Source organism: Bicyclus anynana, chromosome 15, assembly GCF_947172395.1.
Source record: "Bicyclus anynana chromosome 15, ilBicAnyn1.1, whole genome shotgun sequence".
Lineage (NCBI taxonomy): Eukaryota > Metazoa > Arthropoda > Insecta > Lepidoptera > Nymphalidae > Bicyclus > Bicyclus anynana.
Genome location: NC_069097.1, coordinates 13,965,733 through 13,983,462, shown reverse-complemented (window position 1 = coordinate 13,983,462; position 17,730 = coordinate 13,965,733). Strand labels below are relative to the sequence as shown.

Below are 17,730 nucleotides of genomic sequence, written 5' to 3'. Positions count from 1 at the left end.
ATTGACGAGTTCCTTAATGATAAAGATGCTTGGAGGCCGTTGGATCAGCTTCCACCTTCACACAGGAAGTAAAACTATAAGAAATTGTAAATCAGAAACTTTACCCCTTTATTAGTATACTATAGTATAGATTATATAACTCATCATTAGCTGGATGCTAGCGGCATAAGACCTTTTGTTTCGAAGTCAATGCAAGATGCCTATGTTCAGCAGGACGGCATCGGCTGTTAATGATGATGAATTCATCATTATCAGCTAATGATAATTGCCCACTAAAATGCCAGACCTCTCTTTCTAGGGATGATATGGAACTTAGACTCGCTGCTCTATGCAGATTGAGTTAGGGTGACAATGATCGACTATTTAATGATCATAATTAGATGTTAATGATAATAGCGATCAGAATCTTAAACGTGTATACATACACTTTTATACATTACTTAATGTCACCAAAACCGAGGTGAGAATTTTTACTGACAATTTGTAGAAGACAGAAAATCTACTGAGCTGTATAGTTCAACACACTTCATCTTTTAGACTCCACATTTATTATTTTCACATACTTCTTTGCTTTGACTATGCTTACTTTGTTCTTCCTGTCTTTTGTCTTATTAAAACTTTATTCGCATCTCAATATGTAATGTTATGCACATTATGTAGGTCTGCATGTTGATGAACCACGCCGGAATGTAGGTTAGTTATTTATGATACTGCGTGCTATCGGGCAACGACTCCCTTGGGGGAAAAAATACATAATTAATATATTGATAGTTTCTTACAACGGTTACGTGTACCGGGCAATTAACGGTATATGACCTGTTAGTCTTTTAGGCCTCAATAGTCCTAAGGATCAGAGGCAGGGCTCAAAGCCGTGTCACATTGTGATTAAAGCATAGGGTTTTGACGGCCTCCGTGGCGCAGGGGTATGCGCGGTGGATTTACAAGACGCTGGTCCCCTGCTGGGCTGATTGAGGTTTTGTTAATTGGTCCAGCTGTGGCTGGTTGGAGGCTTCGGCCGTGACTAGTTACCACCCTACCGGCAAAGACGCACCGCCAAGCGATTTAGCGTTCCGGTACGATGCCGTGTAGAAACCCAAAGGGCTGTTGATTTTCATTCTCCTCCTACCAAGTTAGCTCGCTTCCATCTTAGATTGCATCATCACTTACCATTAAGTGAGATTGTAGTTAAGGGCTAACTTGTAAAGAATAAATGAAAAAAATTAATAAAAAAAAATAGGGTTTGATAAATTAAATATCACATGTCTAAAACGGTGAAGGAAAACATCGTGATTCGGAGGGTCTAGGTTCGAAGCCGGTCCGGATCCGGATGAAATGAAATATCACGTGTCTCACACGGTGAAGGAAAAACATCGTGAGAAAACCTGCATACCTGAGAATTTTCCTAATTCTTTGCGTGTGTGAAGTCTGCCAATCCGCATTGGGCCAGTGTGGTGGACTATTGGCCTAACCCCTCTTTCTTTCGAGTCAACAGTGAGCCGAAAATGGGTTGCTAATGGTGGAGAACGTTACTGGTTTGTGTTTTTAGCGTAAAGTGTGTTTAGGTTGTGTAACCTAAACAACCTTATAAAATATCTGAAACTCGATCGATACTTCAAAGTACAATCAATTAATCGGTTTTCTATCTGTCACTTAACGCTAAGGTAATGAGGATAGTTTATAGCTAATTGTTGTATTAATGAGATCTAATGTAGGAGATAAATACATTAATAGAAATATTATCGTGTGTTGAAGCGAAATAAATAGTAAAACTTACACTGAAATACATAATATTTTTTACATAAAAATAGATTTTTTAAAATTGGTTAAGAAATGACGAAGTTATGCGTTAGTAAAACCTCCACCTTTTTTTGAAATCGGTTAAAAATGGAACCGACTTCAAAGACGTATTTCAGTTGTTTTGATTTTAACGCAAAATTACTGAACCGATTTTCATAAAAATAAAATGGGGACCAATGTGAAAGTATACCCTTTCAAACAAAAAATGAATTTTCAAAAAATGGTTAATAAATGACGAAGTTATGAGGTAACAAACATTAAAAAAACTAGTCATACAATAAAATAAAATGCAATTTAAAAAAAAAAATCTTGAGAGGTGTCAAGGGACACTCGTATGGAACGAAGTTCTTTTAGATTTAATTATTATAAAATTTATTATGGGGGTCTTTTCGGGGATAGAGGGCCTTTTGGGGATGGAAGTCTTTTAGGGATGGGGGTCTTTTGGGGTCGGGGGGTCTTTTGAGATCGAGGGTTTTTTAGGGTTAGGTGGTCTTTTGGGGTTGGGGGGTTCAAGTCTCCCAGACACGGTTGGTCTGGGAGACTCGACTCATTTCGCCTTACAACTATAGCAAAAAGTGTCGTTACAACTTTTTGGTCTTAATTTTTTCCATCTAGCTCTCTTTCGCAACGTGCGATAAGGCTCTTCGTTCCATCATACGCGTCGAATTGAGAACCTCCTCCTTTTTTTGAAGTCGGTTGAAACACATTACTCTCGGAAGGTGTTATCCGGCGCTACCATTGCTCGAGCACTTGAATGAAATGATAACAATGGAAGCGCCAGGAAAATTAAAGAAATTATCGCCGTCCTTGTCTTGACGTAGAGAACAATTACTTGAGAATGTTTATGTGAGTGTTTACAACTTTTTATTTTGTAGTTGTTACGTCAGCCACTGACGGTTAAATAATCACACATGCCTACAGCGCTAACACACGAGCAGTTTTATCGGATGTCAAGCCGTTACCCAATACTTGTTCGCTAACTATGGGCCTCATAAGAAGGCTCGAGAGTTACACAGCGGGCGATGGAACGAGCTATGTTAGGAGTATCTCTGCAAGATCGAATCAGAAATGAGGAGATCCACAGAAGAACCAAAGTCTCTGACAAAACTCAACGAGTTCCGAAGCTGAAGTAGTAATGGGCGGGGCGCAACGAAGAGCCGATGGACGTTGGGGTCCCAAAGTGCTGGAATGACGACATCAAGCGAGTCTCAGGGATTCGCTGGATGCATGCAGGTGGCTCAGTATCGTGATGTTTGAAAGTCCCTACAAAAGGCCTATGTTCTGCAGTGGTCTTACATCGGCTGATATGATAAAGCCGTTAGCGCAGGCATGTAGAGTAGTACTTGATCGCTAGTGGCTGACATTAGACGCTAAATTGGAAATAGAACACTTCTTTATGTTTGTTTTGACTCAACCTTGGTATTTGAGTATTTCGTTGGCAATGCATTAATATTATAGTACTATGTAACTGGTCTGAACTCTGATGATGGAGTTAGATGGTAGCTAAAAGCCCGTCAATACTGCATCTCACATACCTATCGGACGGTGTTATCCGGCGCTACCATTGCTCGGGCAATTTAATGAAATGCTAACAATGGAAGCGCCAGGAAAATTAAAAAAAAACTATTGTAGAGACTAAATTACTCGAGAATGTTTATGCGGGTGTTTACAAGTTTTTGTTTATCAACTTGCTCTGTTATGCATACGTAATATGTATGCACTGGTATGCATATAACCCAAGCATATGTTGGAAACTAATTTATTATTCTTTCAAGCAAAAATAAAAATACAACCCACTTTAAAATCACAAACATGTTTCTACTGAACTAAAAAGTGAAAAATAACATCGTATGTGCTACCTTCTGATCAGTATGAAGGCGGTACCAAGTTAGTGCTGTGTTAATTAAAGCCGTTCCTGAAAATCCAAAATGTTTATGGTTTAAACGAATGAATTAATACATCACACACAAACTTCCGACGAATCTAAAAAAAAAAATCCGACGATTTGACAACCTCCTCTTTTTTTTGAAGTAGGTTAAAAATTCAATAAAAATGCTTGAATGAAATGCTAACAACAGAGGCGCCAGGAAAATAAAAAACAAACTATTGCCGTCCTTGTCTTAACGTACAGAGCTATGCTAGTGAAGTACTCGAGAATGACTATGCTAGTGTTTACTTATCGTAATAAGTTTTTATTTATCGTATGTACTAATTTTTCTTTCTAACTATTTTTTTTTTCAAGTAAAGTAACTACTTAGTTACACTACATAACACCTAATATCAGGTACCCTGCACCTCCATTGCTCGAGCACTTGAATTTCCTTCAAATACTAACAATAGGAGTGCCATTTTTAAAAAAATATCACCGTCCTTTAGCCCTAACATGCTATCAACTGCTTAACTCGTGAAGAAAAAAACGTTGGCTAGCGGCGGCAGAGTAGTACAAGTCCCCTCTCTTTTGTTCCAATGCAATGAAAGAGTCTCGCAACTGCTACCGACGACTGAAGTTGACTGCTGTCGACTGCCGCCGAGACGTCGGCGACTGGAGTCGACAGCCGTTGACTGCAGTCGACTGCCGTTGACTGCTGTAGACTGCCGTTGACTGCCGTCGGCTGCCGTTGATTGCTGTTGACTGCCGTAGACTGCCGTCGTCTGCCGCCGAGACGTCGCCGACTGCAGTCGACTGCAGTCTCGGTAGCAGTTGCTGCTCGAGTAAATGAACCCTTACTCTTTTACAACTCGTCATTATTATTTGTTCAATTGGGGTGTTCTGATTGATAGATCGTTTATCGTATTACGTATTACGTACTTAGTATCTTAGGTATTGGAAATGAATATGATTATGTTATCAAATGGACAATGTCAATGCACAGATTATGTCTATGTTGCAATGTGACCTTCTCAAGGACACGCCAGCTTTTAGGTACAACATAATTTTCTCTTAAGTATTTATTTATTTTAATAGCGGACGTCCGCGATTTCGTCTGCATGGTTTTCGAGATTTCGTGTTCACTGACCTTTCAATTTTATATAAGGGATGATTACTATTAAACAATATTTTGTATTTTATAAACATTTTTAAAAATTAAAAAGAAATCTTACTAATATTATAAACGCAAAAGTTTGTATGGATGTTTGTTACTCTTTAACGCCGCTACTACTGAAGCGATTTGGCCGAAATTTCGAATGGAAATAGGTTTTACTCTGGATTAACGCTACTTTTTATCCTGGAAAAATCCATGGTTCCCGCGGGATTTGTGAAAAACTAAATCCACGTGGACGAAGTCGCGGGCCTCTGCTAATACGCTCCAAAACTGCAGAATCCTGCATCCGTCTTTGAAAATATTAGTTATTTTCAGTCAAGTTTATTAAACTTTTCCTTATTTCTTTTTCAGGGAGACAAAGGGGCAAAGTTTCCAGCCATATCATATTCATAATGGTATGTGGAATATTTTACTTAATATTATAAATGTGATGTGGAGAGCCGTGATAGCCCAGTGGATATGACCACTGCCTCCGATTCCGGAGGTGTGTGTCCGGGGCATGCGCCTCCACCTTTTCAGTTGTGTTCATTTTAAGAAATTAAATATCACGTGTCTAAAACAGTGAAGGAAAAACATCGTGAGGAAACCTGCATTCCAGAGAATTTTCTTAATCCTCTGCGTATGTGAAGTCTGCCAATCCGCATTGGGCCAGCGTGGTGGACTGTTGGCCTAACCCCTCTCATTCTGAGAGGAGACTCGAGCTCAGCAGTGAGCCGAAGATGGGTTGATAATGATTATAAATGTGATGTTAAAAGTACCATACGGCTAATATTATTTTATGTTAAAAGAATACAACGCTTAGGTATCTTAATATAAATGACTCTAAAAAATGCAATAACTCCGACCACCCGTAAAGTAATTATGGGCGTTATTGCATTTTTCTTTATTCATTGCTATAAAATGATATTTTCCTGAAGCTAATTAAAGATGAATAATGTAATAAAAATAAAACAATTCTATAAGATTCGCATTGCTAAGCGATATGCCTCATGGATCGGGTAATTTCGTTCGCATACCTACCTGTTCTAAAAATACTAGTTTAACGTTTGTTTTGTTTTTGTACCTAGCACGACATTTGTGCAGTCGTTAGACTTTGTCGAATATCGAGCACTATAATTATATCATTAACTAGCTGACGCTGCGCGATCTGCACTGCGCTATCTAACACTGAAAGAATTTTAAAATCGGACCAGTAGTCCTAGAAGAAATATATAATAAATAAATAAAAATATCTTTATTTTTAGGTAGTGCCACATATTACAATATTAAATTCTAAATATATAGCTTATAGCTAGAGCAATAAAAGAAGAACGCCCTGCAATATGTGGCATAACCTAGAAAAAGGCCTCAACTCAGCATTTTGCCACATACATCCTATACAAAAAAAACTATGCAGCATTGAGTTCCTGATATTAGCGCGTTCAATCAAACAAACAAACAGCTTCAGCTTTATAATATTAGTATAGATACGAATTTCTATTTGCTTCTCCGTTTAATCGCTGAATTGATTTTGACGAAATTTATCTAAAACATATATTCGTATAAACGGACGGAACGGAAAACATAGCATCGTAGAAACGGACATGATATATTTTTTATGCAGACATATGAAGTTTGTGATTGCTTATTGGCAATGGGCGGGGCACATAGTTCGAAGAGCCGATGGACGTTGGGGTCCCAAGGTGCTGTAATGGCGACCTCGCATTAGAAAGCGCAGTGTTGGTCGACCCCTCACCAAATGGGCTGACGACATTAAGCGAGTCGCAGGGATTCGCCGTATGCATCCTCAGCATCCTGATGTTTGGAAGTCTCTATAAAAGGCATATGTCCTGCAGTGGACGTCCATCGGCTGAAATGATGATGATAAATGAAATAATATAAAACAAAATAAATGAAAACAAGTTCAATAGAGTTTAAACGAGGTTAATTTAAATATAAATTATCAATTTTAATTATGTATTTTTTGTGTTAACACAACAAATTACAATCTGTTGAGATGAGATTGGTCATCGGAAGTGACGAAAAGAAATACGTACTTTAACAATCTATACTAATATTTTAATGTTAAACAGTTTGGTTGTAAGTGAATAGAATCCAAAAATCCATGAATTAAGAAAGGCTATATGCAGACACATGATAGTTTTAGCCGAGTGTAACGTTTGAAATAAAAGTTATTAATAAATACCTATTTATGTAAGTCATAGAGTTTCATAGGTAGTCGATGTCGAGTGATCGATTGCGAGCGTCTGGAACTCGTACGAAGTTGTGGACATATAAATTACTTTATTATCCTCTCGAGGTCAACGGTGTCCATTTCGGCGACGTTGAATGTTTAGTGTCAGTGGTGAATAAGTAATTAGTTAATGTAGTTATACCTACCTAACAAAAAACTGATGATAATGGCCCGTGGTTAGGTGAGTTTGGCGATGTTCACGTGTGTTTAGAGTTGATAATAATTAATTAATTTATTTTGGCATTGTAGGGTTCTGAATGTACGTACCTACAAACACGGAACTCTTATCATCATTTAAGTTTGCGAAGCATGCAATTGAATGAAATGCGTATGTTGAGATGGATGTGTGATGTGACAAGAATGGATTGAATAAGTAATAAGTAGATATCTAGGAAATTTGCGGAGCAAAAGGTTAGCTTGGTATGGTCATAATAATGGGAGAGCCCGGGTTGCTAAATTTGCAGTTACTTAAGCGCCAGGGTAATCGATTACATTTGATAGATTAGATGATAGAAATAATAAATGATAGAAATAATAAATGGTTATATACTTTTTTCGCTTTCAGCGGTGGGGAAAAAAACTTTAAAAGACAATTTTTAATACTTTGGCTTACTGAAATCATCAGAAAACATGAGCGATTATTCAGCAGATTATTTAATTCAAAATAATTAAAAAAATAACCATGCTCGTGGCTCGATAGCAGAAATATAAGGGTTTTATTTTGTAACTTTGGAACCCTCCCATGCCATTGCTTTACGCTCAAATCGTCAGATTTTCGAAATGCACACCTTTTAGCTATCAAATCACCTTACCTTTATCTGACGTGCTGGTTGAGTAATTATAAAGTTCTTTTTGGTTGCCCTAAACGTAACCACCAATATTAAGGGCTCATACTTGGTGGATGTACTGAACAATGTGCAAGGTATACTCCATCTGCCGCACTCGAGTAACTGCAAAAATCCCCTCTTCGGCTCCCCTACTATATTATAATGCAGAGGAGGAATGAAAGCCATATTTTTTTTTTTTAGAAGAAAGAAAGAAAAAAATCTTTATTACAGCATTATGCCATACAACACAATTTGCTCTTATTATCATATTATATTGTCATATTAAATAATATGACAGGACAATATCCTGCGATGTGTGGCCTAATAAAGGGCCCCAACTCAGCATAATGCTACATACTCTTTAAATAAAACATGAGGAGAGCAAGGTCAAGAAGAGATGGACGGAGTGTGTGAAAGAGGAGTGTGTAAGAGGAGTAGATGGTAACTTGACGAAGCGAGTGGAAGAGATTGACTTCGAAAAACACCATTAAAAATGAAACTTCAAAAAAATTATCACCGTGCACGTGGAGAAACGTGTCAAAAATAAAATCTTTAGGTCTTCGAGTAACTAAACAAATCTATAATCGTCTCGAGCTAATACAAGTGGGCGGTTGGCTTAAACCCGCGGAATGAAATTCTGTCATAATGCGCACGAAGTTTGTTGACACATGACGTCATCGCGAATCCAATATGGCTGACTTTCGCGTTCCGGCGCCAGTTGAACTTGTCAGCTGTAAATGTTATGTGTACAAACATTCAGTGTTGACAATATTGTACGATAAATAATATTAGAAAATCAGAATTGGAAACGACCTTCACCCATGTGAAGTGTTTTAAATTACTTAATATGTTGCGAGTAAATTCCATCGAGGCCTTGTAAGCGGAACTTCCATGGTTCGATTCCTGACAATTCCTTTCTAGGCAAGCGCGTCCCTGCATCTTAGACTTTTTGCATCGTAGGATTCGTGGGCATCTCTTCATCATTATCAACCTATATTCGTCTCACTGCAGAGCTCGAGTCTCCTCTCAGATTGAGAGGGGTTAGGCCAATAGTCCACCACACTGGCCCAACACAGGTAGATTTCACACACGCAGAGAATTAAGAAAATTCTCTGGTATGCAGATGATGTTTTTCTTCACCGTTTGAGACACGTGATATTTAATTTCTTATAACTGAAGAGGTTGGAGGTGCATGTCCCGGAGCGGATTCGAATCCACACCCTCCGGAATCGGAGGCCGCGGTCATATCCACAGGACTATCACGACTCTTCGTAAATTTTAATAATCATTTTATTGCAATTGAACTGGGTCACATGTGCACTGAAGTAAGATAAACATTCCCATGAGAAATTATAATTCTATCGGTTCACTGAAATATGATCCGATACAGGTGCTTGTTTATTTATTGTATGCACTACTAGCGGACGCGTGGAGTTCAGCACAAATCCCGAGGGAACGGTGGATTTTGTCGAGATGAAAAGTAGCCAGAGTAAAATATATTTCCATTCCAAATTTCAGCCAAATCGCTTCAGTAACCGCAGCGCAAAGGAAGCACAAACATACACACTCATATTAGCCCATTCCCTCTTATTCTGAGGAGACCTGTGAGCCGAATATGGGGATGATGATCAGTTTGAAGGCGGTGCGAACCAGTGACGTATTAATTCAAGTCGTACCTTTATCGCCGCGTTGCAACGACTTGCGGTACGGACGGCTTCAGTGTGCTCGTGGCGTTCGAGCCGTCCACATTGTCTTGTTGTGTAATTCTTTATGGGTTACTTGGGATATACGGGGAGAGTGACTTGAGTGGAAAAGGGGAGTGTTTGTTAACAGTCAAAGGTACCTTTAACCCTACACACAACGTTCACAAGTGCGTGACTTCACTCAAGTTCATTCTCTGCCAGGGTCTTATTTTGGTTACAATTTGATTTGTTAATTAAGTTGTTCTGACAAATGTTGTGAATCATAACCTTTGTTCGACATTAGTTTTCTTATTTTTGTAATCACTTTTTAAGTCTGCTAAAATACCTATCATGAAGATTTCAGTTCCTCGGACTATATTAATTCATGATAGTGTATTTAATCGTATGCATCACAGGTATGCATACCGGTCTCGCTACATGGGGCTGACGCACCGAGCGATACGCTGCAGAGGCGCAATGTAAACAAACCAACTGAAATACATCGCCACTGACGTCACTGTGATTGACATTTAGAAATTAATCGCCCTGTTTACTTTTCACACTATCGACGTCGGACTTTGTATTTGGCGGAACTCTTCGACCTTTGTATGTTTGAAAGCTTTAACGTTTTCTGTGTTCTGTGGTCGTGATAGCCCAGTGGATATGACCTCTGCCATCGATTCGGAGGGAGTAGATTCGAATCCGGCCAGGAGGCATACTCCTCTAACTTTTCAGTTATGTGCATTTTAAGAAATTAAATATCACGTGCCTTAAACGGTGAAGGAAAAACATCGTGAGGAAACCTGCATATACCTGAGATTTTTCTCAATTTTCCTCGTGTGTAAAGTCTGCCAATCCGCATTTGGCCAGCGTGGTGGTTTAACCTCTCTCATTCTAATAGAAGACTTGTGCTCAACAGTGAGCCGAATATGGGTTGTCAATGAAGATGATGTTCTGTGGTATCAACTGACCGGTATAGGCTCAGACGAGTTATGTATGAACCTGCCTTGCTAGACGTAACCCCTCTAAAGATCAAGATTCAACGATCTAACGCGTTCATAAAACTGTTTATATAGAATCGATGTTTCATTGTTGTAATTTTTTTTTTGTCTTGTAAAGAGCTCCCTAAAAATGCCTTATGACGGCCTCCGTGGCGCAGTGGTATGCGCGGTGGATTTACAAAACGGAGGTCCTGGGTTCGATCCCCGGCTGGGCAGAATGAGATTTTCATAATTGGTCCAGGTCTGGCTGGTGGGAGGCTTCAGCCGTGGCTAGTTACCACCCTACCGGCAAAGACGTACCGCCACGATTTAGCGTTCCGGTACGATGTCGTGTAGTAACCGAAAGGGGTGTCATCCTCCTCTTAACAAGTTAGCTAGCTTCCATATTAGATTGCATCATCACTTACCATCAGGTGAGATTGTAGTCAAGGGCTAACTTGTAAAAAATAAAAAAATCGGTTGTCTGTAAAGTCGGTTTACTGACGATGAACGTGACAACGTCATAAGAAAATAATGATGAAATGGTTGCATTTTTCAAAAGAAAATGTTAGTTTTTCTAAAATTCTGTTTAATAATCTTCATAGACCAGAACTTTATTTCTTGTAAAAAAGTTGGCAATCCTAGAGCGAGGGAACGACGCATGACGTCATCTTTTTTCGAGTGTGCAGCCTGCTCCATCGAATTACATGATGTTGTCACGTCAAAAAAACTATATAATATCACAAAATTAAAATTCCCCGCAGCTGCGTGTAGTTAATTATTTTAAAGTAAGTAGTAGGTATCGAGCCTACGCATGACCTTTGCTATTTTTATCCGAGAGCTGTCAATCCGCTTCCACGTTTATTATCAACCGCGAATAAAACCATACAAAAGCGTCACAACCGCTATAAAGGAAATCTATACCAATATTCCTGCAGACAGTGGCGTGCTCAAATTTTAATTAGGGTAGTCCATTTTATACTATAGACATGTCACTAACGCGTCGAAACTGAGGTGGACAAAAGTGGCAAATTGTCTCAATTTCATACAATCGCATTGTAAACAAAGAAAGAAAGTAGGTAGCAAGCTACTTTCAATTCAAATTAATCAATTCGCCCCATTATACTGGAAAACTAAATCGCTCAGCTAATCAGCCACGGCAACTAAAAATGGTTACCACGAGACCAGATTTGAGTCAAATAACTTCTAACCTTGTGCTGGGATGCTGGGAATCGAAATCAACGTCTTAGTTATAAAATACAGCGTCTCTAACTGCACCAGACTTCTTTTCATTGTGGTTCGGAGCATATGAGCGTACTTCTGCCATTGCTCCTCACTTGACAGCATACGTGAGATGAGGTTACTTGCGTTTACCCCCTCATTAGTACCTTCAGCGGCTGCTCTTACATCTGTGGTACCTTTCAAACAGTGCATGCCTCGGCGTGACAATTAGGCCTATCTTTTTTCCTTATTCAAGAGGTCGTAATGCTTGTTTCGTTTGTTACAGGGGAATTCCGATCAGCGGCAGCCCCACACCGCCGCCGACCATGTTGCGTCCGGAATCGCCGCTCGCTGACCACCGCAGCCTACTGCCCCGGCGGCTGCTGCCCACGAAGGCGCAGATAGCCCCCGCAGACAAGAAGAAGAACAGAAGATCTCTAGAACTCAACCCTCCATCGAACGACCACGCGCCGTACGACTACCCGAAACTCCTGATCTCAAAAACCACTGACTCCCTAAATGCAGAGTGTCCGCGCAAACTAATCAATAAGCAAGATTCCTCCGAGAGTCTCAAAAGAGGACTTCTGGCTAAAGACGATAAAAAATGCGCTTTAAAAGACGCAGATAAGAAAGCGATCGCGAAGCAAGACTCCAGCGAGAGCTTGAAAAAGGCGTTGTTATGTCGCCAGGACTCCAATGACAGTGCGAAAAGGAGGGAGTCCGATCCGAAATGGGTGCAGAGACAGGAGGAGAGTAAGAGGAGTTTGGAGGTGAAACGTGAAAACAAGAAGGGTTTGTTGGAGACTGATATAGATGACGCTTGTAAACGGATATACGAGAGACGGACGGGGTGCGCGCGGCCGACTTTACCGCCGGTTGCCGAAAAGGGCGTATCCCCGAAGTCCCCCAACGGAAGCCCTTTAACTCCAGGCGTAGCCGCAGTTGCTGAAGGCGTGGTTAGGTGGGGAAGTGGAATTTTGTCTCCGAAAGAGGAACCGAGACTAAGGCCCGCCAGAAGCTGGTACGGTTACGGGACTCTTCCGACGGACAACGACAAGGTAGGTTTATATTTTAGTTCAATTTCTTACTTTTTCGAAAAACTCTACACCTAGATACGCTCATAGTGATATAGCTGTATATTTTTGCACGTTAGGAAATATAGTTTGTAGGCTTTTAGCTGTCGATTGAGTATTTGTACAACCCAATATGACCTCATTATCAAATACTGTTAAGTTTTGTCTTAGCATGTAAACATTGTTCAACGTTGATGTATCATAATCTATCACTTTAGAATTCTAAAGTGTACCCATAGTAAAATATGTTCACAGTAAAGCAAATGAATGAATACGTTTTGAATATTAAATAGAAGCAGGCGTTGGAATGAGTCAATTCAGAAAAACAGACGAACTTAATTGGCAATAATTTATTCAGCAAAGACCAGACGTGGTTTATTATAAACCTTCGAATTACATACCTTTGTAACCTGAAAATCTTCTAATAAAAAGTACTTTATACCAGTAGTGAAGGCTGAAATTTTCCAATATGTTACCCGATCGTATATTTTTGGCTGAGTACCTACGTTAAATTATTATTTACATCTACGTTCTTATAGATTACTTTTTAGTTACGCGCATTTATTTTACAGATAGTAGAAATGCTACGGTAATATTATATACCTATTTCGAGCGAATAAAATAAATTTACAATTATAAATAAGTACGTATATACTTGTATGAGGATTTTTTAAAGGCCGCTAGGAATCGCGTTGTTTAGACATCTCGCTGCTGCTATATACCTACTACATATGTAATACCAGAAGTCTGTCTTACTTTTCATTAGTATTATTAGACTTCCTGGAGGTAGACTAAGGAGCTATCTACCTAATTTTGGCTGGTGGGAGGCTTCGGCCGTGGCTAGTTACCACCCTACCGGCAAAGACGTACCGCCAAGCGATTTAGCGTTCCGGTACGATGCCGTGTAGAAACCGAAAGGGGTGAGGATTTTCATCCTCCTCCTAACAAGTTAGCCCGCTTCCATCTTAGACTGCATCATCACTTACCATCAGGTGAGATTGAAAAAATCAGCGATGCTTTGATCTTCTCACTGACAACGTGATAGCTATACGAATAACGAATAATATGTCCCAAATAGATAAAACACTATCATAACAAAACCTATTAACCTGGTTTGTCAGAGATGCCTATATTTTTTGTTGTCCACTCACCAATCATCTGTATGATACAGGAAAACCTCTGTTGAAAAGGTATCAAGTTTTTCTGAAACTGTGTTATTTACCTTAAAACCAAGGGTTTTATGAAATAGCTTCTAGCTAACTATTTGGTATTTTTAAATAAAACAAAAACTAGTGTATCTGTATATATAAAAGCTCTAATGTAACGGATTTTCAAATGGTTTTGCGTACCTAGTAACATTATTCATTATTCGCTTTTGTTCGCGTCAGTTTTGACGCGCTAGTGACATATCTGTTTTATTAATCTTTGAGTCACATAGTAATTTTTCGATTTTCAAAATTTTGTTTTACTAGAAAAAACATGAGCTTATTTTCCTCTGTAGGTATCATAACTAGATATACGCTGATTGCATAGTGACTGACTTTTATTAGTGGTTTAATCTTGTACCTAAAACACGATTTATGAATATTTAATCGGTGGGAAGTACGTTAGATAACATGTCTATAATAAAATTGATAGGTATATTGCAACGTGGAGTAATTTTTCACAATCATGACTTGACCAGCATGTGATTCAGCTTTATAATCTCTTTATCTTCTCTTCTCTTTTAATCATTATTATCAGCCTACTACAGGGGGATCCCCCCCCCCCCCTCTTTTGAGAGAGGGATGTAAAGCTTAGCACCACTACGCTACTCCGAACCAGAACTCGAACTTAGGCCCTCGTGATTCAAAACATAGGATAACCACTGGACCAACGAGTCAATTGCAGCTCTTGCATTCATAATTTATAATATGAAAATTATTTACTGTTCGTTAGACGCTAACTTATAATCCGATTTAAATATTTATGGTAGGTACACCATTATTATGTACTTAGATTTTCAAAAAATATTTTAAATGCTTAAATACTATAAATCTTGCTACTTAAAAATCAAACTTTCGAAGCGAAATTTCATCAGACACATATAGTTAAGTATCTACCTTAATTTTTTTTTAAAAATTGCTTTGCCATTAGTGTTAGGTTTGCACAATTCTTGGCAGTTAAAATTAATTATACTATTATACCGTACAATTACGTCGCTATAAATATAAACTCACATATGGCTTTACCACGCATTCATCTTTATAAGGAACACCATGCTATACTACTGGATAGGGATATTTCCCGAGTACAAATGATGTTTTATAATGAGTATTTTAGTTATAATTTTAGTATTAAGTATTAATAAGCCTATTTTTATGACCCACTACACAGCCGGACCTTTTTAGATTGAATATATGGCTTAGATCCACTACTCTGCCACAATGCGGGTTGGTTTTAGGGTTATGATTAGAGATGCGCCGACTAGTTGGTAATGCCGACTAATTGGCAACTATCGTAGTCAACGACTAGTCGGCAAATAGCGCCGACTAGTCGGCTTCTTATTTTATAATGTATTTCTCAATAAATGAAGGTTGAAAAAAAAACATCTTTAGTAAATATTTTCTTTTTGTCATGTTTAAATTTTAATTTAAACCCTCGCACCCATTCCCACCGGAGTTTTTTTAACGGACGTTAAAAAAGCGTTCAAATATGGTATGAAGTTAAACAACGCGTTAAATTGAAAATGCAACACTGCTCGATAAAAAAGCGTCGTGTTTTAGAAACGCTGTCGCGTGATCACATATTTGGGAATGCATTTATTGTATTTGACTTCTTATTTTTATGTTCTTTCTAGCTGATGCCGCGCGTTTTTACCCGCGTGGTTCCAGTTTCCGTAAGAAAACGGAGACTAGATAAATGGGCTATCTAACACTGAAAGAATTTTTCAAATCGGTCCAGTAGTTCCTGAGATTAACGCGTTCAATCAAACAAACAAACTTTTCAGCTTTATATATTAGTATAGATTAGCAGAACCTCTCGGTTTTACCCGCGTAGATTCTGTTCTAGTAGGAATAAGAAGATAAAATATAGCCTATAACATTCGGGGATAAAGTAGCTTCCAAACAGCGAATGAATTTTTCAAATCGGTTCGGTAGTTGCGGAGCCTATTCAATGAAAACAAACAAATAAACAATGAAATATTTCCTCTTGATAACATAGATCGATCGATTAATGAGCGATTGTAAATGATCAATCAATCTTTACTACTATCTCCGGAATTCGCGATCTGAGATAGTCCCGATTAATTTCATTCAAATAATGCTTACCCGACGAAATTCAAAACATATTTTTATTATTAAGACTATATTTATGTACCAGACTATCAGCTCACAGCTGAAATGTGGATTTATTTTTTAACGTGATCCATTATTTTGAATCAGAAATATTTTTATTTAAATTATAAAATGGGTCGTTTGTGAGTATAAGCCCCCATTCTCAAGAGAGTTTTTTTAACGGATATTAAAAAAGCGTACAAATATAGTATGAAGTTAAATGAAGGTCTATTTCCAACGCCCAAAATTGAAAATGCAACACTGCTCAAATAAAAAGCGCCGTGTTTTAAAAACGCTGTCATGTGAACATAAATACTTGTGAATGCATTTCTTGTATTTGAACGTATTTTTAATGTCCGTTAAAAAAAACTCTCGTCCCAGTGGGGGGGTATTTATGTGCATTTTATAAGGGCTTAAAGTGCTAATATAATCTACAGAACCCTCTTCTGCGCGTGGCCCGACACGCACTTGGCCGTTTTTCCACTTATCATCAGGTGGACTCTATCCGACAATTCTTTGTTTTTTTTTAATTGACATTAGCACGCCTGATGGTACGCATTGAAGCTGTCTATGGTGAAAAGATAGCCTAGAAGATGCCTATTTACTCTTCATTTAAGAGCGCGCAGCACGTCGGTACGATATAGATAAAATTCGAAGCGCAAGCGAGACGCCGAATTATGACTTTCACGTGAGTGAAAAATACGGAGCGATTGACGCGCGACGCAAGTTTTATGAGGTGAGCGCCAAAACCATTTTTTAAACAACATAACGAAAAACAAAATGGTCATGTTCAAGATATATACCTAATTTTATATACAAAACAAAAATTTAAGAAAATAAGTTTGCATTTCCTGAGATTGAAAGCAAAATGTAAGCAAAACATGTATTTTTCAAAAAAATAAACTATCGAGAAAAGTTTTACAAATTGTGTATTTTGTATAGTCATAACGAAGCTAACACTTTGAAATATTATTTACCCAAATATCAGGCTCCTAACTTTTCCAGAATCTGAGATACAGAACAATTTGTAACCACCAAATTACATATTGCACACTCTTAAGTGGAAGGGCAACTCGAAGGGCATTCCATATCTTTGAAGCGCGTATAAGGAATGAGGAACCAAGCCGCTTAGTAAGCTTTTATTCTAGAATATAAAAGTCTTAAAAACATCCTCTCATAAAAAAATAAAATGAACTTGAATCTCACGCTGGGAAATCCACTAAACACCAATCGATCATACAAAACATGTATCTACCTAATTAAATTTAAAAACATCCATCCGGAATAACCCGGACAAAGTGCACGAATAGAAAACCCAAAGAAAACAGTACGTAAGTTGATTTCTATTTATATTTTCGTGTTACTACATGTACCCAAGCGTGTTCCATCTATTTTAAAATGGATTGAATAATTCAGAAACTGAAGTGAATCTTGTACGTGTGGGAAAAGTACCTAGTTTGCCAAAGTTTCGGTCGTATGTTTTGTTGTAACTTTCCTCATCTTCTCTTGAACCGTTGGACATCCACTGGTTGACGTCTTTTACTTTTACATTTGAC

General features: G+C 38.4%; 1 protein-coding gene across 3 annotated transcripts in view; it reads left to right on the top strand.

Annotated features, from left to right (window-relative positions):
* LOC112052128 (uncharacterized) overlaps positions 1-17,730 on the top strand; it is a 130,122-nt gene that overhangs the window by 5,500 nt on the left and 106,892 nt on the right. For 2 of the 3 annotated variants that reach the window (XR_008251478.1, XM_024091072.2), the window contains exons 2-3: positions 5,193-5,236; positions 12,071-12,842. Coding sequence is in view for 1 of the 3 variants with exons in the window: in XM_024091072.2 (XP_023946840.2) it covers positions 12,111-12,842 (732 nt within the window). In the remaining 2 variants the exon portion in view is untranslated. The remainder of the gene's footprint in view (positions 1-5,192; positions 5,237-12,070; positions 12,843-17,730) is intronic. The other variant, XR_008251479.1, reaches the window with a different exon arrangement.